This window comes from Salvia splendens, chromosome 4 (assembly GCF_004379255.2).
Source record: "Salvia splendens isolate huo1 chromosome 4, SspV2, whole genome shotgun sequence".
Lineage (NCBI taxonomy): Eukaryota > Viridiplantae > Streptophyta > Magnoliopsida > Lamiales > Lamiaceae > Salvia > Salvia splendens.
The window spans coordinates 26,838,050-26,863,919 of record NC_056035.1 but is presented as its reverse complement, the minus strand read 5'-3'; the positions used below and the strand labels follow the sequence as shown (position 1 = coordinate 26,863,919).

Sequence of the window (25,870 nt, the reverse complement as noted above, 5' to 3'; positions counted from 1 at the left end):
GCTTAGATAAAGTAATGCTTAGTTAGAAAGGGCGATCGAAGGAGCGCTGCAGAATACTTGATATCTGTCGGCGTATTCTTAAGTTTCCCGCCAAGGATCTCCCCGGTTTTACTTGCTTTCGTATTTCCAAAGTGTTAGCTTAGTTTAAATTTCACGTTGTAATGTTCTGAGTTTTAGTTTTAATCAAAGAGAAAAAGCCGCGATCGTTAGGCCCGCCACACCGCTAAGACAATCATTGATGTTTTTGATGGAACCATTTGTTTAGATTATCATGGAGAGAAGTTTACTTTTAACATTGATGAGGCTATGAAGAAGCCATTGGACATAGAAAATATGCATGCTATTGATGTGATTAACCCCCTGGTCCAAGAATTTCTTAAGACAAAGTTGATGCAGGACAGGTGGAAAATTCAGAATTGAGTCACTCCATTGACAAGGAAGTGGCCAATTGGTGCGAGGCAGTTAACACACTGGGAATGACAGATGAAGAGTTAGCCGACGTAATTCTGGAATTCTGTAAGAGCCCTGAACCTGCCAGGTCTAAGGGATCAGCTTGTGTAGCCAAGGTGGAAAATTTACCTAAGCCTGAAGGATTAATCACCAAGGAGGTAAAGAAGAACCCATTACCCCAGGATACAAGTTCAGCAAAGAAAGAACTGAAGACATTACCCCCAGGCCTCAGATATGCCTATTTAGAAGAGAATGAAATGTTCTCCGTGATCGTCAACAGCAATCTAACCAGGGAGCAAGAAGACGAACTACTAGAAGTGCTCAGAAGGAATAAGACAGCCATAGGTTGGACTCTGTCAGACCTGGTGGGAATTAGTCCTGACCTTTGCATGCATCATATTCGCTTAGAGGAAGGAGCGAAACCCCACTGAGACCCGCAGAGGAAGTTGAACCCGAATATGAGAGAAGAAGTCCTTAAGGAAGTGCTCAAGCTGCTGTCATTGGGGATCATATACTCCATTCCCGACAGTAAATGGGTAAACCCAGTCCATATGGTACCAAAGAAGTCGGGAATCCAAGTGGTGACAAATGAGAAAATTGAGTTGGTACCTAAAAGATTAGTAACCGGTTGGCGGATGTGAATAGATTACCGGAAATTGAATGAGGCCACGTGGAAAGACCATTTTCCGTTGCCATTCATAGATCAAATGTTGGAAAGATTGGCAGGCAAGAAGTTTTTCTGTTTTCTGGACGGATATAATGGATACTTTCAGATTTACATTAATCCAGAAGATCAAGAAAAGACGACCTTCACATGCCCATTTGGGACGTACGCATATAGAAGGATGCCCTTTGGATTGTGTAATGCGCCAGGCACTTTTCATAGGTGCTTGATGAGTATTTTCTCAGACTTATTGGAGGAATGTATCGAGATTTTTATGGATGACTTCACAGTCTACGGGAATTCTTTCGAGGCCTGCCTCGCCAGCTTGGATCTAGTACTACAAAGATGCAGATAGAAAAATCTGGTGCTGAATTTTGAAAAGTGCCACTTTATGGTACAAGAGGGAATTATTCCGGGACACGTTGTCTCAGAAAAGGGTATTCAAGTAGATAAGGCGAAGGTAGATGTAATCTCAAGGCTTCCGTACCCTACAAATCGGAAGCAGATTAGGGGATTTTTAGGCCATGCTGGATTCTACCGAAGGTTTATCAAGGACTTTGCAAAACATGCACAACCACTTACCCGCCTCCTGCAGAATGACGTAGACTTCAGCTTTCGACGGAGACGGCCACTTTGGAATGGAAGAAGGAACTGGAAGGAGTGAGGGTCGACATAAAGGATATCAAAACTGAGTTATCAGTGTTGACCTCCACGGTTCTAGGGCTAAAGGAGCCACTAGGGGTGCACACCAATAGAATGACCGAAGCTCTGACCTTGATGATGAAAATGGTCAACTTCCTGGAACAGAGGACACCTCAACCCCACCAAGGCTCTTCCCTAGGAACTACTCCCCAGAAATCCACCTCGACTGCCCCAGTGACTATGCCAGTGAATAAGAGAAAGGAGCCCGCCCCGTCCACTACCAACGAATCAGCCGACACATCAACCAAGCGACGGAAAGAAGATGAAGATACCACCACCACTGTTCTTGCGAGGAGAGAAATCCCGAGGCCAAGCCAGCCCAAGGCCAGGAAGGATGCAACACCACCACCCCCAAGAGGAGTAGCACAGAAGCCTGGTCCCCGCAGGGGCCAGGGACAGAATTGATCCGACACCCCCGAGTAACCAAGTAATTTTAATTTCCATTTTCATTTTGGTTTTAGTCTAGTTTTCTTTTTAGTATGCATGCTAAGTTGTTGTTTTATGCTTTCTTCCACTTAGGCCATGGCTTGGCCTAAGTGGGAGAAGTTTGTGTGCTTAGTATGTGTTGTTTTCTATGTTCTTGTGTATCTGCTCACACTTAGCCCATGGCTTGGCCTAAGTGTGAGAAGATTGTTTTGTACATGTTTTGTTGAGTTTTGCCTTCTTACACTTAGCCCAATGCTTGGTCTAAGTGTGAGGAGTTTGTGCTTTGTGTTTTTTGTGTTTATGTCGCCACTAACAGTCCTGCTTTCCACTTCATAAGGATTGCTTGGGGACAAGCATAAATGAAGTGGGAGGGGGGAAGCAGTTAGTGCAGTTAGTGTCTTGTACATATTCTGTTAGGTCTAAGAGTTAGTAGAAGTTTTTTTTAGGTTCTGTGTTTGCATAACTGGTATAATAAATAGCAAAAACCCCTTAGGGAGAGTAATTGAAGTGAGAATACATGCTAATTTGTGAATCCCTTTTTCCTTAATAAATCAAAGTCAAATGGATGAAGTAAGAACGATAGAAATTGCCTAAATTTTAAGCTTACTGTGAAGCCCTCTTAAAGGTGAGTTATAAGCCTAGAGTAGAACACTTTCTACTAAACACTTAAAAATTAAGCATGACTGCCATTGATGATAAAGGAAAAATGACACAGATAGTAAGGACTAAAGGCAATAGGGATAACTATTTTGAGCTTAATTCTTTCGAACTTGTTGAACCTGCCTCATTGGAAAGGCACCCCTTAGTGAACTCTTTGGGCCTATACTAAACTGACATTTGTTGGAACCTTTAGCCTTCATGCCATGTGAACAAAGGGGCAGGGATGGAGTAGCTCGATGGTAGGGGTAGAAGATAGATTGAGAAACAAGGGAAAAATGAGAAAAAGTTAGAAATAATAAACGGGCAAGGAAAGTTGTAACTTGACCCGAGAAAAATAGTTGGAATGTGGGCAGAAAAAAATGTATACATGTTATCAGGCCCGGGAAAAAGAAAAAAATAGAAATGCAAAAAATGGGCAGGAACAGTTGTTACCAAGTTTTGCCACTGAGTTCACATGTCTGTATCATGTTTTACCTGTACTTCTCGAACTTAGGACCTTAGGATTCTCACCGATATACACTGTAACTCCGTAGCCCAATTATAACCCAATGAAAGACCTTAAGGAACTACTTTGTGGCATCAAACTTAAGGCATCAATGGTATGGCAAAAATGAAAAGCGAATGATCCTTATGTCCCTGGCGAGGAACGAGTGATCGTGTGAATCTAACAGAAGGTAAAATTTTAGGCTATCTTGACGAACTGACAGCTTGACTAGATAGAAGAAAGGAGGGGGAAGAATCTGAGGCTATAAATGCTCGGATTGACCTTAAACTTGTGGGGATGACTGCTAGAAAAAAATACCAGTTTATGCACTTATGTGTTTTCTTTTCCTTTGTGATTTCTGTGTGTTTCTTTTTTTTCCTAGGTCTAGAAGTTTACGTTTTAGGACGGTTGAAAGGGGAGGATGCATCGAAACTTACCTTTTTTTTCTTTCTTTCTTGTCTTTCATACTTGAGGACAAGTATGGTTTAAGTGTGAGCAGTTAGATAAGGCTCGTTTCGTGCACCTATTTTAGATATAAATTCTGTGTTTTCTACAGTGCTAACACACATTTATAAGTCCAGGTGCGTGAAAAATCTGCCACCCAGGAAGGAAGAGCAATCACCAAGGTAGAGAAATAGAAGAGGAAAAGTAAAGAAAAAAGAGCAAAATCCGTAAGGGAACAATTGTCAATCCACGAAGTCTGTTGCCCTAGGGATTTGAGCTACGCCTATAAATACAAGGAAGCTAAAGAAAGAAGGGAGCACTTAGTTAGAAAATTTCCTTGGGTATTCCGACTTACTCTAAAAAATTCACTCACTTAGTTCACGCACTTGGCTCCATGGGAGATCTGGGGTAGTTTAATGTGGTGCTTTGTTCAGTTTAGAAGTGTAACACCGCTCCGATAAAGAGTGAAGAAACAATTTACTTTTCGCACGTACTCTATCTCACTGATTTCCTTGCCAGAAATTGGGCGACTGTTTTGTGACTTAATTTGCAGTTTATGGTTAATCTAGCTTCGTTTTCTGTTTTCGTCTGATTCTGTTGTTTACTGTTCTGTTTTGCTGAGTTGGATTCTTTTCGCAATTGAATTGTTGATCGGAGTTGAGATCGTTGAGATCGGAGTGGATAAATTGAATCGGAGTTGAAATGGTGATGGAAGTTGTGGATTTGATCTAGTTGGTGATGAATCTGATAGATCTAGCTTAGATTTCTTTTAATTATTTGAATCTGTGTACGTAAGTTTGGATCTGCATGGGAACCTTTGATATTGCTGATTACTTGGTCCAGTAGATTAAATCTGATAGTTCTTAGTTTAATCTTAGTGTTCGTTGTTTGATTTGAAGTATGCTCTGTTTCATGCTCTGTTTTGTTCATTTCGTGTTTGCTTGTTGAAGAAGATGAAGTCGATCAGTAGTTATAGTTGAGTTTGCTTTAGTTTGTTAATCGCAGCTTTCTGTCAGTAGCTAGTTAGATAAATCTGTTTTTGTCGCTTACTTTTACGTGTTTTGTGTCTGACTACTTTAGGAAACTCTTTTACTTGACCCAGGAAGTTTGGTGAATATTCTAAGTTGAATTCTGTTCAGAATCATGTTATGTTATACGTACTTTCAATTCTACAGATCTGGTAGTTAGAATATAATAGATTTAATTTCTCAGACCTAGTAGTTAAAACTCAGCCCTCATGTTGTGTGGCAGCAGCCGAACCATCCAAAAGTCCTCTCAATGCATTCTAACCCTTCCATCCTCGTGGATTCGATCCCGATTTCCCTATACTAGCCAATAGTGTAGAGGGTTGAGGTTTTGAAGTAGGGGGTTGCTGTGACAATAGAGTAGGAGGTTTCTCAGACCCTGTGCTCTAGCGAATCCTCTGGACCTAAGAATTCACCATAAAAAGAAACACAACAGTCACACCCAAAGACAACACTTCAATCACCCCTTCTCGAAACGGAATTATAGAACCAATAGATGGAAATGATAAAACCAACACCACCGCGCTGCTAAACTAAACTAAACTAAGAACTAAGTGTGTATGCGACAGAATTTAGGAATTTGGAGTAGATTGAGCTACCATTTCAGCCCTAGAAGAGAGTTGAATTCTAAGGAGTGTGTCTCTGTGTCAATATGCCTCCTCCTCCTACTCGGGCTTAGATTCCTATTTATAGAGAGGCGTAGGGCTCTTATCCTTAGGGTACCGTCCTCTCGAATTGTCATTCCTGACCTTGGCTTTTGGTGGGGGTTTTTAGCTCCATCTTCTATGCGGGACTTCGGCTGGCTCCATTTGATCCTGACTTGATCAGTTCGCGCAGCAAAGCGTCTCCTTTTCCTTCCTCCGTTCGTCCGCCCAACTGATCAGTTCATTTCTTGAATATGGCGGACTTTCATACACACCTGACTCACATTTGCACATTAGTATCATAGAATTGGGTTTATTTTATCACGAAACAAATGCACGAAACGAGCCTCATCACCCATATACATCAATATATTTACAACTTATACCACTATGACCCACGATTATAACTATATAAAAACTAATACTCTCTCATTTCCATGTTAATTGAGTCATTTTCTATTTTGGAAAGTTCCAAGACATATATGAGTCATTTTTATTTTTGGCAAAAAGTAACTCTCTCTCTTCATCTCTCTTACTTTAGTATTTCTTACTGTATCTACCACACTTAACACATTATTCTTAATCTCTGTGCTGAAACAAAGAGAACCAAGATTTTAAATAATTCAATCAAATTACAAGGATTCTTTGGAATCCATGACTTTGCCTAAATGCTAAATAAGAAGGTCCGCAACAATCCAACAAACCAAATTTGATGAGATTCTTCTCATGTGTTGAGAATTACTTCTTCCATCCCACTCCGTCATTCAATTTTAGTTTGTCTCACTCAAGATATCTATTTTCTATATTTAAAATTAAATTCTGTTTCCTATCTCCTTATTAAAATATTCAAATATTTATTTTCTATTTACTTACACTACCTAATAATTTCTCATAAAATCCCATAATACTCAATATCTTTCTCTTTACTTACACTACCTAATAATTTCTCATAAAATCCCCTGATGCTCAATATCTTGAGTGGGAAGGAGATAGCATCTCATTTCATCTCTCTTAGAAGTTTGTTGTATTCAACTTTGAAACCAACGCATTTCCCAAACTAGTATTAACACAAATGCTATGTACGGGACATAAGAGTTTCAAGTAATGAATTCAAAATATAATAAATATATAGAAAATAAGAATTCAAAGCAATGTGAAGATTAAAAAAAAGCTAGCATTTTATTGGACCATTGTTTGTCCAACTATTTGCCTTCAAAAATTGTTTTTGGATAGATTTCATATTTAGTTATTAATTATTGTTTTTGGATAGATTTCATATTTAGTTATATTAATTAATAAATCTTATATTATATTATTTAATTTAATTTAAGGAGTACTGTTCTGCTGCACAACTTATGTGGCGGCTGTGAGCGACTATGATCCACGTAGGAGAGAGTCTGATATTTTAGTTCTTTCTGTTTTGAATTCTAATCTCCACCCTATGCATTATATATTTTAATTCATTCAATATTTTAGGCTTAGATTTATTTTCCTTTTTTATTTCTCTTTCTACTTGTACAAATCTATTCCACCTATTTCCTTAAATATTATATATTCTGCAACCCTTCACACGTTTCCTCCATCAGAATTTTCGCTACTTAAATATTAGGTTCTAGTATTGTTCGCTACTTATTTTTTTGTCTATATTAATGTTTTTTAAATTAATTTTTTTAGTCTAAGGAGTGAAAATATGAATGATGAATTGCATATTCCTTAAACTGCGAATGATCGAAAGCCAGAAATTGGAATGAAATTTGCATCAATATTGGCGATCTTTCTAATATAAGAACAAAGGGATGCGGTAAGAGAATGCTATCTTCAACAGAGAAGTCAACTTTAAAGGCTAGAGCTTGTTATGGATGTGGGCTAAGTGGAGTATCACGTAACAAACGTAATTGCCCAAAATTGCATGACTAGTACGTGAATAATTATTGAATTTTATCATTTATATTTTATGGTTGTTTTAGTAATCAATCAATTTAACTTTACTATTTTCACTCTTATCTTCAAATTTCAGATTAGTCGCATATGATGGTTACGACGGCAATGATTTTGCATACGAAAATGACTGATCTCCATAGTTTTTTAGTGAAATTATTTTTATGTTGTTTCTGTATTGCTGCTAAGATATTATGAGAGTACATCTAGTTTTTTTACGAGAGTAATCATTTGTTTTCATCTTCTCGATGCATTAAATTTGGTTTTATGAGATTGGTCATTTATTTTGTGTTATTTTTATGGACAAAACATGTATAATAATTGAACTGAAATAGATAATTATGTACAAAAGACACATAATAAAGAATGGATAGTTGAAATAATTAGCAGTATTTTACAAGAACTTCAAAGCTAACGAACGGAGTACTAAATTGAGATGCTACTTTATTTGATCAGAAACTTATAAAATAAGATTTCTTTAATGATCATCAGCAATAATTCAGTTATTACTAGTCACTTATATCATGAGTGATGAAGCAACCGATATAGGTAGTCTGCTTTTGGAAGTTGAATATCCAATTTCATGCCCAATCTTCACTATCAGTTAATAGTATGAACTACTCATATCACCTAATAATTCTGTAGATTTGGAAGAAAGCATAAAATCAAAACATCAAAGACTAAAATATGAGCCAGTGACAAGTGTATAACAAAACCCAAATCTTATTCTGATCAATCAAATTTCATCATTGGGGATGAAAAATTAGAAGAAAAATTATTTACGATTCACCACATCCCTCTTCTAGTTTCATCTTCCAAGTCTATATTCTTGAAAAATTACACAAACATAAAATCCACCCCACCACACACCCCTCCTTCCCTTTCATTAAATTGAGGAATTCGACCGATGGAGAAAAAACATTCACCAAAAACCAAGTGTTGCCATCACCAGATCCCTCTCCGGATTTCCAACGGGATTACAACCAATTATGTTGATCGTGCTGCCGTTGAACTCCCCACTGTGAAGACAAAGTTTATGTCTCGGCAGTCGCCCAAGTCTGCAGATCCGCGAAGGTCGCCAACCCCTGGCCGCGCCCGAGCGCCGAATTGATGTTCGATCTCGCGACCTAATCGACGCTTGTGTTGCTTACGAAGTCCAACCGTCTCCGCAGTCTTATCATATCCTCTTCAAAATTTTGATTCAGAGCCGCCCTTCAAATTGCCAGCACCAAATCCTACAAATTTAGAGCCACATTGAGAAAGTCGAAAACTTCGAGACGCCCGCTTGCGTCTTCGTCGATCTAATCAGATTTACGGTGAAAACGACATGTTCGATGATGCTGTTGAGCTTTTCTTGGCGACTCCAAGGTTTAGGTGTGAGCCGTCAGTGGAAACTGATGGGGTGCGTACTAAACAAGCCCAACAGCAATGACGGCCCATCAGCCCAAAGCCCAAGGAAGAGTATGAGTTCGGCATTACCAAAGAGTTCGGCCTCAGCCTACAGCTCGGTAAAAGCCAACCTATCAAGCTCTGCTCTCAGGTCGGCATCAAGCTCTACTCTCAGATCGGCAACCAAAGCAGGAGTATGAGTTCGGCATTACCAAAGAGTTCGGCCTCAGCCTACAGCTCGGTAAAAGCCAACCAATCAAGCTCTGCTCTCAGGTCGGCATCAAGCTCTACTCTCAGATCGGCAACCAAAGCAGTTCGGTCTCAGTATTCGACCGAACAAGGAGTTAGTGGACCCATACAGGATGTCCAACACACCCACTACCACGTGGTGTCAACTCAGGCCACGATCGTAGGCCATGACCTACGCTACATCCACGATCTTAGGCCATGACCTACACGACATCCACGACTTAGGGTGGTGATGCAAGCCACGATCTTAGTCCAAGATATAAATGGAACTTAGATCTGATATGAGGAGGTTAAGCTCTCTAGAGATAAAACACCATATAGCAAATAGCAAGTTTGTATTTGTAAGCTGTAGAAAACAGATCAAGCAATACAATCTTGCCCTCCCTTTTTCCCGTGGACGTAGATTTACTTCAGTAAATCGAACCACGTAAATTCTTTGTGTCTGTATTTTCATTCTCTACCAGCATTTGCTAACATCAAAAATTCGCGGATCCATCACTGGCGCCGTCTGTGGGAAGCAGAGAACAAAATTTGTGATAAAGCGAATTTTTGATCCATTTTTTTCCACCCAAAAAATGCATACCAGATCGCAGAGTACCCGTATTCCTGCCCGTGAGAACCAGGAGGAAGCCAATCCATCCCATAGGTCTGGAAAACAGCCTAGGGATAAATCCACCACCAGTTCTCATGGCGAAGGAACAGGCCGCTCCAAAAATCGTCCCACTGAGTCTTCCCAGCAGCCTGATTTGAATGAGGCTGTCAAGCTGTTCTTGGCTGAGAAGCAGGATGAGTTCTTAGCCTTCCTGCAAAAGAGCCAAGAGCCGAAGACGAAAGCGGAGGATTCTCCTTCCTCATCCAGACATGAAAGTCACTACCGCAGTAGTGCCGTGTCTTCCAGGAAGAAGAATCCTCAACCCCGACATATTCCTGCTCTTCCTCGGTACCGGAATCACAGGAGAACTCAATCTCCTCCATACCGACGAGATATCGGATTCGCCGTGTACGGAGCACTGAAGACTCCGTTCTCGGACGACATCACCCGAACTCCCCTACCGCAGAACTACCGAACTCCGTCGATGACTTACGACGGGCTCGTGGACCCTCACGATTTCTTGGGGCGCTATCAGTATAACATGGCGAACCAGGGTCTCAACGAGGTCCACATGTGCAAGCTGTTTCCCGAGCTGCTCATCGGGAACGCGAGAAGGTGGTTCGATAGCCTCCCCCAGGGCAGCATCAGATCTTACCGAGATCTAATGGATGCCTTCCACAGGAGGTTCTTTCAGAAAGCGGAAGCCCGAATCACTTCGGCTCAGCTGCTTTCCATTCGTCAAGGTCGCGACGAAAAAATCAGCGACTTTATGACAAGATTCCACAAGGAATGCCTGCAAGTAGACGATCTCAACGATCTGCTTGTCATCTCGGCATTCCAAAATGGAATCCTGCCCGGAGCTCTCTACAGGAAGCTCGTTGAGTGCGGTCCGCAGACAGCTCAGGAAATGTGGGACATTGCGGACCAGTACTCCCGGGCCGATGAGGCAGACCGTCGCAAACGGTCGTTAGACAGCTCATCGTCCCGAGGAGACAGGAGGAAGCCCGATCATAGCGATCAGGGACATCCTCGCCGAACTCCTTTTGGCGATCAGGGACATCCTCGCCGAACTCCTTTTGAAAGGATTCAAAGGACTCCGGTGCAAGACAGATTGGGACCCCGTCTCAATCCCGAGAAGCCGCCCGCTCAGTTCGTACCGCTGAACAAGCCGAGAGCGGAAATTTTCGAACTACACTCCGACCTGTTCGAAAAGCCAAAGCGGATGACGAAATCTGCCGCGCGCCGACCCCAGGATAACTACTGCTCCTACCATCAAGACCACGGTCACGATACCGAGGAGTGCAGAAACTTGGCTGCAGGTATCGATGTTCTTGTGAGGGCAGGGACATTGAAAAAATACCAAAGCAAGCAGTCAAAGAAGAATAAGAAGCAGAGAGGTGCGAACTGCGCTCCTCAGGATCCGAAAAGGCAGCCGGATCCCGAAGACGATGACGAGCCGCAATATGATGGAGTAATCCTGACTATTGACGCTCTCCCTGCCGGGAAGACCAAGTCGTCCCTGAAGTCAGAGCGCAGGGGCTCCAATCGAGAGGAGCCAACGCATAAAAGGCTGAAGCAGGACGAAGTGATTACGTTCTCGGATGCTGATCCCGTCCCGGCCATCTCTCCTCACCAAGACGCCATTGTCATCCAAGCCGGAGTGGCAAACAAACTGATCCACAGGGTGTTTGTGGATACAGGAGCGTCAGTCAGCATTCTTTTTAAAGAGTGCTTCGACAAACTAGAAGTGGACCCAGCTCGGCTCAGCCCGGCTCCGCTTCCCCTGAAGAGCTTCGCCCAGGAGGACACCCGCCCTGAAGGTATTATCAGCCTTCCGATCACGGTGGGGAAAGCGCCTACTAGCTCCAGTACGATGATTGAGTTTTTCGTGGTAAAAGCTCGGTCCCCGTACAACGTCATCCTGGGAAGAGACTGGCTCAACACAGTTCGGGCCGTTTGCTCCACCTATCACCTCACCATCAAGATCCCTACTAAAGGAGGGATAGCGGTCATCCGAGGTGACCAAAAAAGAGCAAAGGAATGCCTGCAAATTGCGCTTAGAAGTGCCGAGCAGTCAGATCGGCACCACCAAGCATAGCAATCACAGCAGCCGGAGTCAGAGGCGATGACCGAAGTCATACCGGAGCCGAACTCGATGACAGTTCAGCTGTACGAAGACGATCCATCCAGAACGGTTAAGATCGGCTTCGCGGGAACGCCTCTACTTCGGGAAAAAACCATCCAGCTCCTCAAGGAGTACAAAGACGTCTTTGCATGGTCTCCGTTGGACATGACCGGAGTGCCCCCCGAGGTAATCACTCATCGTTTAAATATTGATCCTTCGGTCCGGCCGATAAAACAGAAGCAAAGACTCTTTGCGGCAGAACGAAGTCAAGTCATCCATGACGAAGTCCGTCAATTATTGAAGGCGGATGTGTTATTCGAAGTGAAGTATCCTTCGTGGGTGGCCAATCCTGTCATGATCAAGAAAAAGGAAGGAGGATGGCGGATGTGCATAGATTTCACCGATCTAAATAAGCACTGTCCCAAAGATTGCTATCCCCTTCCGAACATAGATAAAAAAGTAGAAGCTCTGATAGGCTTTGAAATTTTTTGTTTTCTTGATCTATACAAAGGATACCATCAGGTTTTAATGGATGAGATTGACGCTTCAAAAACGGCCTTCATTACTGATTTCGGCATTTTCGCTTATAAAAAGATGCCATTCGGTTTAAAGAATGCCGGAGCCACTTATCAAAGGATGGTAGACAAGCTTTTTCGGCACCTGATTGGAAAGGAAGTCGAAGTATATGTTGACGATATAGTCGTCAAGAGCAAAAGCACCTCGGAGTACGAGCACAACCTCAAGTCCACTCTCAACGTGCTCAAGAAAGCCAACCTCAAACTTAATCCCCAAAAGTGTACCTTTTTGGTAGATTCGGGAAAGTTTCTGGGTTGTTGGGTTTCAAAAGACGGACTCAAGGCAAACCCCTCAAAAGTTCAAGTCGTTCAGAACATGGCAATGCCGAAGTCCATACATGACGTGCAAAGGCTAACCGGATGTCTAGCCGCACTGAGTCGATTCCTTTCCCAAGCAGCCGAAAAGCAACTGCCGTTCTTCAAGGTGTTGAAAAAGGCACCAAAGTTCGAGTGGGGAGCCGAGCAGAAAAAGGCCTTTGACGAGCTCAAAAGTTATCTAGCCGAGCTTCCTATTCTCTCTGCTCCAGCCGAAGCCGAAGTACTATTCTTATACTTAGCGGCATCGGATCAAACCATCAGCGCGGTGCTTGTACGAGAAGAAGGCCTAAAGCAGTTTCCCATCTACTTTACAAGCCGAGCATTAAGAGGTCCAGAAACAAGGTATCAACCTCTGGAAAAAATTGCTCTGGCGTTAGTAAATGCAGCAAGGAGACTGCGGCCATACTTCTATGCTCACAAGGTATGCGTCTTAACCGATCTACCTCTTCGGCAAGTTTTGACCAAGCCAGAAGCATCAGGCAGAATCGCCAAGTGGGCTATAGAGTTGGGAGAGCACACAATTGAATATCTACCTCGGAAAGCCATCAAGGGACAAGCCTTGGCAGATTTTCTTGCAGAAGCGAAGTTCGATCAAGCAATTCCTATTATTGCCGAACAGAAGAATTCTGCCAATGCCGAACTAGCACAGCCCTTGGAATCCGAAGTAGAGCCGCCGGACTGCTGGAGCGGATTCGTAGATGGAGCTTCAAACAAGATGGGAAGTGGAGCTGGTATTTTACTTGTCGCTCCCGACGGACACGAGGTAACCTACTCACTTCGTTTCCTATTCCCCACTACTAATAATGAAGCCGAGTACGAAGCCCTCCTGGCCGGACTCCAGTTAGCGCAAAGTCTACTCGTCAAATCTCTCAAAGTCCATTGTGATTCACAAGTCATAGTAAATCACATGTTGGGTACAAGTGAAGCCCGTGACGAGAGAATGAAGAAGTATTTGGACAAAGCGCAAAGCATCAGCCGAAGTTTCTCCTATTTTCGGATAATCCGCATTCCCAGAGCGGAAAATAGCCGAGCAGATACCTTAAGTAAGTTGGCCTCAGATCCGAGCTCAAAGGCGGAAGAATTAATGCATCGAAGCATTGATGAAGCCGAGGTACATTCTGTATCCAGCTCGCCGAACTGGATGACGCCGATCTTGCAGTATCTGGATCAAGGACAATTGCCCGAGGATAAGAGAGAAGCTCGGAAGATCACGTGCCGAGCTCTTCGGTACGAACTTCATGAAGGAGTCCTCTTTAGAAAGTCTTACCTCCAGCCGTTATTGCGGTGCGTAGGACCAGAAGAGACGGACTACATCCTCAGAGAAGTTCATGAAGGATCGTGCGGTAGCCACATCGGAGCCAGAGCTTTAGCTAAAAAAGTTCTGAGATGGGGATATTATTGGCCAACCATGGTACAAGAGGCAGTGCAGCTCGTCAAGAAGTGTACGAAGTGCCAAATTCATGCAAATGTCCCAAGGATGCCGCAGACCGATCTATACACTATGCAAAGCCCTTGGCCTTTCATGCAATGGGGCATAGACATAGTGGGACCACTTCCTCAAGCTCCTCGGCAAATGAAATTCCTTATCGTTGCCGTGGACTACTTCACGAAGTGGGTGGAGGCTGAACCATTAGCTACGATAACGAGCTCAAAGGCATTGGACTTCGTCTGGAAGAACATAGTGTGCCGATTTGGCATACCCCACATCCTCATCTCGGATAATGGGACTCAGTTCACCGACAAGACGTTCAAGAATTGGTGCCAAGAGCTGAACATTCAACAGCGGTTCACTTCGGTCTCCCATCCCCAAGCAAACGGACAAACGGAAGTAACGAACCGGATTCTGGTGAAAGGGTTAAAAGCTCGGTTAGAACAAGCCAAAGGACAATGGGTAGAAAATCTCCCTCAAGTCCTATGGTCCTACCGAACTACACCCAAAACCTCCAACGGTGAAACTCCGTATAGCCTGGTGTACGGCACTGAAGCCGTAATTCCGGTGGAGATCGGCGTACCCAGTCCCCGAACCCTAAATTTCTCCTCAGAAATGAATGACGACGGACTGAGAGCAGAACTAGATCTCGCCGAAGAAAGAAGAGAATTGGCGTGCATAAAAGCAGCCAAGTATAAGGAGCAAGTAGCCCGGTATTATAACCAAAGGGTGAAAAAGCTTCAATTTCAAGTGGGAGATCTCGTCTTGAGAAACAACGAAGTAAGCCGAGCAGAAAAGCTGGGCAAACTCGAACCCACATGGGAGGGTCCATATCGGGTGTCCGAAGTCCTCGGCAAAGGGTCTTATAAATTGACTCACATGTCAGGAGAACAAGTACCCCGAACATGGCACGTCTCCAACCTCAAGAAGTTCCACTTGTAAGAGACAAAGTCCGGTCAGTCCGTCTCGTGTCTAGTTCGGTCATAGGGGTATGTGTTTTTATTTGTTTGTTTTTTACTTGTACCTTTTACTTGTCGTTTTAAAAAAAGGTTTAAAGTTTTTTTCCTTCGTCTTTTTCATTTTTTCCCTATGTGTTTTGTCTCTATGTGCTTGTCGTCTCTTACAAATGGTACCAAGGTATATCGTTCTTTAAAGACTGATCCCCTTTTTAGATCGATTATTAAAGACTATTGTGAGTCCAAGCTTCTAAGGAGGATATAAGACCACAATTCAGCTTAACAAGCAGTCCGTCTGAAACGAACTGCAATAAGCCAACGATTGTGAGTCCAAGCTTCCAAGGAGGATACAAGACCGCAATTCAGCTTAATAAGCACTTCGTCTGAAACGAACTGCAATTAGGGAAAGTCCGATCCACGCGATAAACCTCGCCGAATTAGGACGACCAAGTTCGGTCAAAGAAGTTTACCTCATAAGACCGGGGACGACCATGTCTAGTCAAAGAGGTTTACTGCATAAGACCACTTCGGTTAACTGGGAAAGTCCGATCCACGCGATAAAACTCGCCGAATTAGGACAAGGGAAAGTTCGATCCCGGCGACAAAAATCGCCAAATTAGAACACAAACCAAGTCCGGTCAAAGATGTTTATTTCATCAGACCAAAGACGAGTCCGGTCGAAGATGTTTATTTCATCAGACCAAAGACGAGTCCGGTCAAAGATGTTTATTTCATCAGACCAAGGACCAAGTCCGGTCAAAGAAATTTACTTCATAAGACCGAGGACAAGTACGATGAAATTTTTTCGCTAAGCTGTAAATACAGTGTTAGAAGCGAAAACAAAATTTCATTTATCAAATCTTGTTCAGCATACAACTCCGCTACCCTACAAAATGGCGTTACGCTATTACAAAGGACTATTCTACTGTCCAGGGTTGCTGAAGTTAAGCCACCTATCTGCAAAATCCTCTGGAAGCCGAGTTCGGTTGTTCCGAGCAGATGAAGAATAAGCAGGTCGACGAGATGCTATCCTCGACCCAACGCCTCTTCCCCGAGCCCGAGAAGTCCTAACACCTCGGCGATGAAGAGTCTCTGCAATAAGCATCTGCTGATCTTGCTCGCTCATAGTCACAACTCCTCGGCGAATTTCAGTCCGTCCCCGTCTTGACGATTCCGGTTGCTCCTGAGCCCGTTCTCGTCTTGACGTTTCCGGCTGTTCCGGAGTTCGTTGTTGGCTGGGAGTAGGATTTTGAACAAGGGAACCAGAGGTTTGATCTGGAGTGCGAGCATCTGTTGGCGCGATATGCCGGAGGAATCTCTCAATTGAGGGACGCCGGGCAAGAACAATGTCATACCGAGAAGCCCAGCGCCGCAATGATTTCACGACTTGTTGGCAAGCCGAGCTCTCCAGCGCATTGTTCCTCCGGAGTACATTATACTCCTCCCACAGTTCGTCAACTCGTTCCTGAACTTCTGATATGGTCATTCCCCCGCGCACACGGATGTAATCCTCATACGCAGTCCTCTCAGCAATGGCCGTATTCAGCTCGGCCTCCAGATCTTTCTTATCGGACTCTAAGTCCTTGATATCGACCTCCAGCTTCACTAAACGAGCCAGAAGCTCGTCATTCTTCGTCTGATCGGCTATAGCTCTTCTCTCAGCTTCGTCCAAAGCCGAAGAGTACAGCCGTTTCCAGTGAAGTATCTCCATCTCCTTGGGTACAAAGCAGCTATATTAGTTCGGCAGCTATACCGAGCAGATAGTAAAATACAACAGGAATAAAGGCGAGTACGAAAAGCTATACGAAGACAAATGTAGAGAATTTTTCATTCACAAGGAAAATTTTTTACACTAGGGCTTCAAGGCCATTTTACAAGGAAGAAACTAGACTAAGAGAAGGGAGACGAAATCATACTCCGCCTGCTTCGTCTCCGGCTCCTCGGTCTGGTACAGCTTCCTTCTCCTGGGCTACCTCAGCCTCGGCCTCGCCTCCTGCCGGCCTCGCCTCCGCCTCCTGATCGGCCTCCTTCTCCGGATGCCCGGCCTGATCGACTTCGGCCTCCCGCTCCAGCGGCTCGGCCTCACCCTCTCCGTTGTAAGTCGAAGCGGGTGAAACGGGTCCCACGGAGGCAAAGATAGCCTCCAGGTTCTCGTCCCGATCAGCTCGACAACTCCGGACTCGGTCTGCAGAAAGCAGGACCGAAGATGAAGCGAGCTCCTCAAGGAGCGGCAGATTCTGAAGCCGAGCTGCTATCTCTCGGCTGTACAGAGGCAGCACGACGTCGGCCCCCTGCTCGCCCTTATCGGCAATTAGCCTTACCAGGCTACCGACAAAGGCCGAGAACTGGCTGCTCAAAAAGAGTTTCTCCGTGTAAACACGGAGAGCCTCCCCTTGGGCAACCACGGCAGCAGCATCGCTCCGCTTCGCCTGCTCTCGCTGGATGACGAGCTGGTTTTTGGCAAACTGAGCTTCATCCTGGGCCGAAATCCTAGCAGCTCTGGCCTTCTCAAAGTTAGCCTCAGCCTGTTCGGCCCGATGACAAGCAGCTGCCAACTTCCTCTGCATCTCGGCATAGTCATTGGACGCTTTGGAGAGTTCGACGGCGACGAGCTTGGAGAGCATATCGTTCCTCTGAAAATGAATAAAGAAAAAAGTCAACAAAGGGACCACAAAAAATACAGAAAAAAAAAAGCAAGGCCAGAAAATCAAGAAGAGAATTCACCTCGGCGAAGTCCGTGGGCCATAAAAACGGCTCACAGATATGTTCCGAAGGAGGCGCCAAGACCACGTCTTTCTCTGGCGCTCTCGGGGGCTTCTGGGCCTTCCCCCTCCCCTTTGCCGAAGTTGACTCCGGCTTCTTCGGATCCGGAGAGGTTTTTTGCCTTTTCGGAGTCCTCTCGGCATCAGACGCCGAGCTGGCGGTTTTCGGCCTCTCCGGCTCCTTGGACTCCGAAGATTTTCGGGTAGCCTTGTTCAGCATGTACACTGCCAAAAAGTAAGAAAGCAAGGTTAGTTTTCTTCGTTAAAGCAGTAGAACATAAAGGTAAAGAGAAATCCTCACCCTCGGCCTCTTCGTCCGAAGACGAGATGTCGAACACGACGTCGCCCTTGACGAGCTCAGACTCCGTGTATTGTTTCCTAACTATGGGAATCTTGTTGAGCTCGTCATCGAGCTCGGCCAATGGTTCTAACCGAGGGTGAGGAATCACGGACTTCGGCCCTCTCCAGGGGAAGCCCGGAGCCGCTGTCCTATTATAAAAAAAGAAGCGGTTTTGCCATTTCGGCCACTTGGTTTTGCAGAATGCCCTAAAAGGCTGTAAGGGGATCAAGTAAAACCAAGATCCCTTCCTTTTAAATTGGAAAAAATTAAGGATTGCCCGCAGAGACAGATCCTTATCTAACCTACGGAGTTCGGCAGCAAAAGCCGACAAGTGCCTCCAAGAATTCGGAGTCACCTGACCTAAAGGGAGTTGAAAAAAATCAAGAAACTCTACAAAAGGTGGGGGAAGAGGGAAACGAAGCCCGCATTCTAAGCAGGCTTCGTAAACGGTGGCATAACCCTCCGGCGGATCGTTAGCCCTATGATCATCGTCGGGAACCACCGCCTTCCCCCCAGGAAAAGAGTATTTTTCGTAAAGGGATATCACAGTATCCTTACTCAAGATACTGTGAAAATACTCTACGGTCTTCTCCCCGGATTCTTTCCGGCTAGAAGACCCCTTACCCCCTTTTCTACCGCTACCAGACTCAGACGAAGAAGAAGCAGACATGGTTCTTACTCTTTGAAAGTTTGAAGAAATCCTGAGGAAATTTTTGAAAGCGGAAGGAAATTTTTCACGCAAAAGATAGAGAGTGCAGAAGAAGCCAATAGCAAAGGTGTTCAAATGATGAAGAAAGGCGGTATTTATCAGATTTGGAAAAGATTTCAAATCATCGCACCGTTTCATATCCCACCTTTTCAGGATTCGACGGCCGGATTTTACTGTCGCATTTAATGCCGCATTTAATGCAGTCACGCGCAGGGCACGTCCCCCGACTTCAGCCTCCCCCCGTATTCCAGAATGCCGAAGTGACTCGCTTCGCCGAAGTGATTCACTTCGCTTTTCGGGGGGGGTAGTGATGGGGTGCGTACTAAACAAGCCCAACAGCAATGACGGCCCATCAGCCCAAAGCCCAAGGAAGAGTATGAGTTCGGCATTACCAAAGAGTTCGGCCTCAGCCTACAGCTCGGTAAAAGCCAACCTATCAAGCTCTGCTCTCAGGTCGGCATCAAGCTCTACTCTCAGATCGGCAACCAAAGCAGGAGTATGAGTTCGGCATTACCAAAGAGTTCGGCCTCAGCCTACAGCTCGGTAAAAGCCAACCAATCAAGCTCTGCTCTCAGGTCGGCATCAAGCTCTACTCTCAGATCGGCAACCAAAGCAGTTCGGTCTCAGTATTCGACCGAACAAGGAGTTAGTGGACCCATACAGGATGTCCAACACACCCACTACCACGTGGTGTCAACTCAGGCCACGATCGTAGGCCATGACCTACGCTACATCCACGATCTTAGGCCATGACCTACACGACATCCACGACTTAGGGTGGTGATGCAAGCCACGATCTTAGTCCAAGATATAAATGGAACTTAGATCTGATATGAGGAGGTTAAGCTCTCTAGAGATAAAACACCATATAGCAAATAGCAAGTTTGTATTTGTAAGCTGTAGAAAACAGATCAAGCAATACAATCTTGCCCTCCCTTTTTCCCGTGGACGTAGATTTACTTCAGTAAATCGAACCACGTAAATTCTTTGTGTCTGTATTTTCATTCTCTACCAGCATTTGCTAACATCAAAAATTCGCGGATCCATCAGAAACGTTGAACGCTTTGCGTTCAGTTCTCTGTAAGGTCGAAAATGGGATGAAGATTGTGCCTACAATATTGGTCAAGAGCCAATCGATGAATATTCGGATTGAGGAATCTACTTTCGAGATCTTAATTAGGGCTCTTTGCGGGATTGGGAGGGCGAGTGATGCCTTGGGGATACTGAATCAATTGGTGGAGGAAGGTTTCGATTTGGATCAAAAGGTTTGTTCTTTGATGCTCGCGACGATGTGCCGGCAGCTGAATGACGGTGTCGGCGGCGATGGTGGTGGTGAAATTTGGGGGGTTTTTTGATGAGCTCAAATGTTTAGGGTTTAAACCCAAAAGCGATGATTTCTTGAATGTAATTAGGGTTTTGGTGAAAAAGGGGAAAGGCATGGATGCATTAGGATTAGTGAAACAGATGAAGATGAATAAAATTGAGGCTAATGTAATGCGGTACCATGTAGTGCTTGATTGGTTGATCTGCAACAAGGAGTTTTCAGTTGCGGATAAGGTGTTTGATGAATTGGTTGTGTTAGGGTTAGTCCCAAATATACACACTTACAATGTGTATATAAATGGTCTATGCTTGCAAGGAAAGGTAGAGGAAGGGATATCAATGTTTCGTTCGATGGGGATGTTAGGCTGTGTGCCCGACTTGAACACGTATAGGGCTATCTCAAGCGCACTCTAAAGGGCAGGGGAGCTAAGTCGGGTCCGAGAAATGCAGCTGATGTGCGCGTGTTTAGATCAGCATATGTATGAGATATCGATTGGTAGCTTTGTTGTTGATGGTGACGTGGAAGGGGCTTACGGTTGGATAGATGAATTGTTGGATAAAAGCTGTATTTATCGATCGAAGAGCATAGATAAAATCATGTGTTGATTGGTTTGCAGGGAAGAGCAGAGGAGCTGGTTGAGAAGATGGTCGTTGGGGATCTTGCAACCGGCGTAGAAGGTAAAGAATAGTGGGATGCAAAAGTTAATTGAATATGTGAACCACTTTTTTATATTAGTTTTATAATAAAATATGAGTGAAATGAGCATGTGAAATATGAGACTTACTTGTCATTTACGGTAAAAGTGAAATATAACTTTTATTTTAAAACTCGGAGGGAGTAAATACTATCCATGTCCAATTAAAATACTGTAGAAACTATTTTCATTCTGATCGGTCACTTAAAATTAAAAAATTTCTATTTTAGAAAATCTTTCTTTCTCTAATAACTTAGGGGGTGTTCGGGTAACAAGATCATGTCTCAGGATTAAATATGTAGTGTGTTTGGTTCATGAGATTCTATCATACAAAATGGATAATAATAATGGGATAATTAGTCATAGTTAACCATCCTTGACTAAAATAATCTCACAACTTAATTATAGATTATATATTGACTTTCTCCCTCCCACTACAAGTGAGGCGTTCCAACTCTTATGTTATTTTGCAAAAATGATAATAAATAATTAGAATTAAGAGAAAGTAAAGTAAGTAAGAGATTAATGTATATACGACTCTCTTCTATATTATTTTCTCTATTACTTTACTTTCTCTCGACACTAACTATTTATTACCATATTCGCAAAACAATGCCAAAAAGAAACGTCTCACTTGTAGTGGGACAGAAGGAATACTATTTTATCTAATAAATCGAATGTCAGCTGCCAGAGATTTAGTATATTAACTCCATATTTAGAGCGCGCGATCACCAATTTACATTAGTATCAAACACGAACGGGAATTACTTGAAAAAGATAGAGCATCGAATTTAGCAATCCGACGTGGCATCTTCCCAAGCATTGAGCCGCCGGTCAAAGTCAAACCCACAAGGTTTGACCAAGCCCCCAATTTTCCACAGTCAAACCTCTCAGCTCCTTCCCAGAAACCATATCTCCTTGCACTTTTCTTCCCTATTTATATATATTCTCTCACCTTCCAAATTTCCATTCAAACCAACAACACAAACACCCTTATATCCATCAATTATGGCATCCTTAAACACAGCTTTTAACTACAGTCCCACATCCCAATACATGAATTCTTCTTTCACTGACATGCTCACATCAAACAAAGACTATTCATTCCCAGCTGCTCTCTCTCCTCCCCCTCTCTCCCCTTCTTTTTTTCTCGACTCTCCTGCCCCTTTTGGATCATCATCTAATGTAAGTTTCTATCTATGTAAATTCAGTTATACTATAAATTAATTTGATTTAATTTAAGGGGGTGTTTGATTTGTGTAGGCTTTCCCCTTCGCCGCCTTATTTGCCAAGGACGAGGCAACCCCGTTTTCCGATTTCTCCTTCCAATCCCAAACCCAAACGGCACTTTCCGATTCCTCCTCTGCACCGATCATCGCTTCAAGGGTAATATTCATAAACACAATTATTCAATTGCGAGTTACTCTCCCTCTTCGGCTGATGGGTCCGTTTGACTTAGGTCCGATTTTAATTTAAAAAGTTAGTGAAATTTTTATATACTCCATCTATCCCATTAAAAATTAAATATTTTCTTTTTTATTTTCCTATTAAAAATAAAATGACATCATCACTATTTTTTTATTTTTCTTACTTTATTCTGTCCTGGTTAACTCCCAAAGCAATAATACATAAAAAAAAATTCATGTGTTGAAAGGATGGAGTAAATATTAATTTTATAATGAAATATATGTGTGAAAATTGGTGGGATGTGGGATACCGGGATCTATTACCAAAAGTAGTGTATCTATCACCAAAAGTAGTGTAAGGGTGTCAATTAGTTGTGGACGGAGGAAGTATTTGAAGAAATACTCTCGTACTCTCTCAGTCCTATAACAATTTTCTTTTCTATCGGTCCCATTAAAATATCTCATTTCCATTTGTGGAAAGTTCTTTTAAACACATTACTCATATAAATTAATTTATTTACAACTTATACAACTAGGATCCATCATTAAATAATAATAATAATATAAGTCACATTATCCACTAACAGTATTTTAATTCTCATCTTTCTTATTTTACAAATTATGCGATTAATTCTTGTTTCGTTTTAATTCTCATCTTTCTTATTTTACAAATTATGCGATTAATTCTTGTTTCAAATGTCCTTATTTCTCTAGGGATGGAAGGAGTATTAATTATAGAGATTTGAATGTTGAACAGGATTCATTGAAAAGGCAGAGAGAAGATGAAATTGCAAAAGTTGAACAAGTTCCAAGGATAGAGCAGGGGAAATCCGATGACGGCTACAACTGGAGAAAATACGGACAGAAACAAGTGAAGGGAAGCGAGAATCCTCGTAGTTATTACAAGTGCACCTTTGCAAACTGCCCCACCAAGAAGAAAGTGGAGAGGAATTTGGATGGATACATCACTGAGATTGTTTACAAAGGAAGCCACAACCACGCCAAGCCCACAACCAGAAGGTCATCATCCTCCACCCACAACTACAACTACAACAACGTCGCCACCGAGAGCACCACCACCGACAACGACAACTCGTCCGTCTCCGACGACTTCGAGCAAGCCTCGTCCATCAACGACGCCAAGAGATGGTAAGCATATACTCCCCCCCGTCCCAAGGAAGATGACCTCTTTCTTGGGCGACACGGGATTTTATGCAATTTTATTTTGTGTGTTAAGTGGAGATAGTAAAGTAAGAGATAGAGAATAAAGTAGAGATAAATGGTGTTTCCAATTTTAGTAATGGATCATCTTGGTTGAGACAATCCAAAGAGGAAAGTGAGTTATATTCAATGGGACGGAGGGAGTACTATATCATTTTTTTCTTTTTTTTATTAAACTTATACCGTGATTTCAGTTGTGTACAATATTTGTTTCATTTACTAACAAAAATGACTTTTTTTTGTCAGGAAAGTGGACGATGAGAATGACAGTGGTTGTGGGAATAGAGCCGTTCGAGAGCCACGAGTGGTAGTGCAGACAACTAGTGAAATCGACATTCTTGATGACGGCTACCGGTGGAGGAAATATGGGCAGAAAGTGGTGAAGGGCAACCCCAATCCTAGGTATGAAAACGAAGCAGACGTGTCTATCTATCTATACAGTTTAAAATTAAAAACTAAAAGAATCTTACATAAATCCCTACAATTGTATTATTGCAGGAGTTACTACAAGTGCACCTCCAATGGGTGTCCGGTGAGGAAACACGTGGAGCGCGCATTCCACGACAAGAGGGCCGTGATCACCACATACGAAGGGAAGCACAACCACGAGGTCCCTGCAGCGCGTGGAAGCAACTGCTATGCAACTAGCAGGCCTCAACCACAAGTAATGAGGCCTCCCGCACCCGCACCTTATAACAATCCCATGTCCGTAACCAAAGACGAGCCCTCGTTTTTTGACTTGTTTCTAGATTGAACAAATGACAAATCACACGCCATTTTCGTTGTAAATGTACCATGTAAGCCTAGCTCTGTAATAGCCTTAGCTCATATTTTTTCATTTATTTCAACTACAACTTGATCCTTTTTTATAATTCAGTTTTTTTACTAATTAATACAACAATTCTCACGTAGTATATTTTGATTGAAAAAGAAGAAAGAAGAGAGTAATTGAAGTTAAAAGAAATGTAGTATGAAGATATTCATATGTTTAGTGTTGACAGAGGTTGTAACCAGAAATGAGTGAGGAGATGACGAAACAGAGAAAGGCGAAAAAGGCCATGCTTATTGCAGCCGCGGAGGCGTCAGTGAAAACATTGTCTGAACCTTGCCTCATTCTGTTAGTCAAAGGTATTGCAGCAGAAGCTGCCGATATCAACAAGTATGCACCAATCTGCAATAACCCTCCTCTAGTTTAAGCTCTCTAAAATACTAAAACAAAATCAAATTAAGCCGAACAAACCTGATCGCAGCCATAATCAATCGCAGCTGAATTCGGCCATGAGAATAGATTTTTATTTGTTGCAAGTTTGTGAATTTGGCGCCACGATTGGAAAGATGCATATGAGGTCGACAGAATTGCCACCACCAGTACATACCTGCAGAAATATTTTTGGATAGAATTTAGAATGGAACGAAACAATAGTACTCCCTCGGTCTCATTTCATGTGACACGTTTCTTTTTTGGCACGTGTTTTGAAAAAATCACAATAAATAGTTAAAGCTCTCTCTTAAGTTTTCATCTACTTTTAATTATTTATGTGATTTTTTCAAAACACGTGCGAAAAAAAAATATGTCACGTGAAATGGGACAGAGGGAGTATGTTTTAAAATCTTAAGGACAATGACCTGTATTCTTCGTAATGGTAAAAATCTCGCCAATCGCCATGAATGTTGGTGGCCATGATGATGAGGGTCAAGAAAGAGAAGATGAAGCCGAACACACGCGAGGCTAACGAGCATTTTTGGAGAAGATCTTCGGTCTTCCACCTCTCCATGATCACATCCACGGACAGTCCGCCACTCTCCAAATCAGTGGCGGCCGGGGCCGGGTGTGTAGTGACATTCTCTGGTGTGGGTGTGGGTGTGGGCTCGTTTCCCATCTTCGATTGTTGTTGTTATTCATAACAATACTGAGTCTCACTCTCATAATTTTATATTCTTCTCTCTCTCTCAATCCGATAATTGCTTCGGACAAAATGGGAGTTTGTGGCCATGCGAGATGCATGTTTTAGATCAACGCTTCTTCAGATCTTTTCATCTTTTTTCTTCTTTACTTTGGCAAAATTAGTACTCCTATTCACATTTTATTTGGTAAGTAACTATTATTTGATTACGTCTATCTGCCTATACATATATACAATGAGAGTTTTAGAAAATATAATAAGCACATTATTAATTTTTTAATAAAAGTAGAAAAGTAAAAAAGTTTTATTTATTTATACTATAAAAAAACGTTGTTTGTGCTTGCAAATAAGCATATATGCTCGCAAAACGTCATTTTGCAAGCACTTTGCAAGCAAGAAGGGTGCTTCCTATTTGGCTAATTGCAAAACTTGCAAGCACA

The 25,870-nt window shown here is 43.0% G+C and overlaps 2 protein-coding genes and 1 pseudogene across 2 annotated transcripts; 2 read left to right on the top strand and 1 right to left on the bottom strand.

Moving 5' to 3' along the window:
• Window positions 1–908: 908 nt before the first annotated feature.
• LOC121800895 lies at window positions 909–20,893 on the top strand (annotated as a pseudogene).
• A 963-nt stretch (window positions 20,894–21,856) lies between these two features.
• LOC121799598 (probable WRKY transcription factor 33) lies at window positions 21,857–24,398 on the top strand. Its single transcript, XM_042199003.1, has 5 exons — window positions 21,857–22,084; window positions 22,163–22,285; window positions 23,063–23,454; window positions 23,773–23,928; window positions 24,025–24,398. Exons 1-5 carry the CDS (start codon window positions 21,908–21,910, stop codon window positions 24,278–24,280), a joined length of 1,104 nt encoding a protein of 367 aa, XP_042054937.1. The 5' UTR covers window positions 21,857–21,907; the 3' UTR covers window positions 24,281–24,398.
• A 182-nt stretch (window positions 24,399–24,580) lies between these two features.
• Window positions 24,581–25,531, bottom strand: LOC121799599 (CASP-like protein 4B2). Its single transcript, XM_042199004.1, has 2 exons — window positions 25,153–25,531; window positions 24,581–24,902 (listed from the first exon to the last, which is right to left on the bottom strand). Exons 1-2 carry the CDS (start codon window positions 25,404–25,406, stop codon window positions 24,752–24,754), a joined length of 405 nt encoding a protein of 134 aa, XP_042054938.1. The 5' UTR covers window positions 25,407–25,531; the 3' UTR covers window positions 24,581–24,751.
• Between the last annotated feature and the right edge of the window lie 339 nt (window positions 25,532–25,870).

What these genes read in the sequence shown, in the direction of transcription:
- LOC121799598 (XM_042199003.1), top strand. Translation starts at nt 21,908, where the DNA reads ATGGCATCCTTAAACACAGCTTTTAACTACAGTCCCACATCCCAATAC. An exon ending in ATCAACGACGCCAAGAGATG is followed by an intron (nt 23,455 to 23,772) that starts GTAAGCATATAC and finishes TTTTTTTGTCAG; the next exon opens with GAAAGTGGACGATGAGAATG. An exon ending in AAGGGCAACCCCAATCCTAG is followed by an intron (nt 23,929 to 24,024) that starts GTATGAAAACGA and finishes GTATTATTGCAG; the next exon opens with GAGTTACTACAAGTGCACCT.
- LOC121799599 (XM_042199004.1), bottom strand. Translation starts at nt 25,406, where the DNA reads ATGGGAAACGAGCCCACACCCACACCCACACCAGAGAATGTCACTACA. An exon ending in TACCATTACGAAGAATACAG is followed by an intron (nt 24,903 to 25,152) that starts GTCATTGTCCTT and finishes ATATTTCTGCAG; the next exon opens with GTATGTACTGGTGGTGGCAA.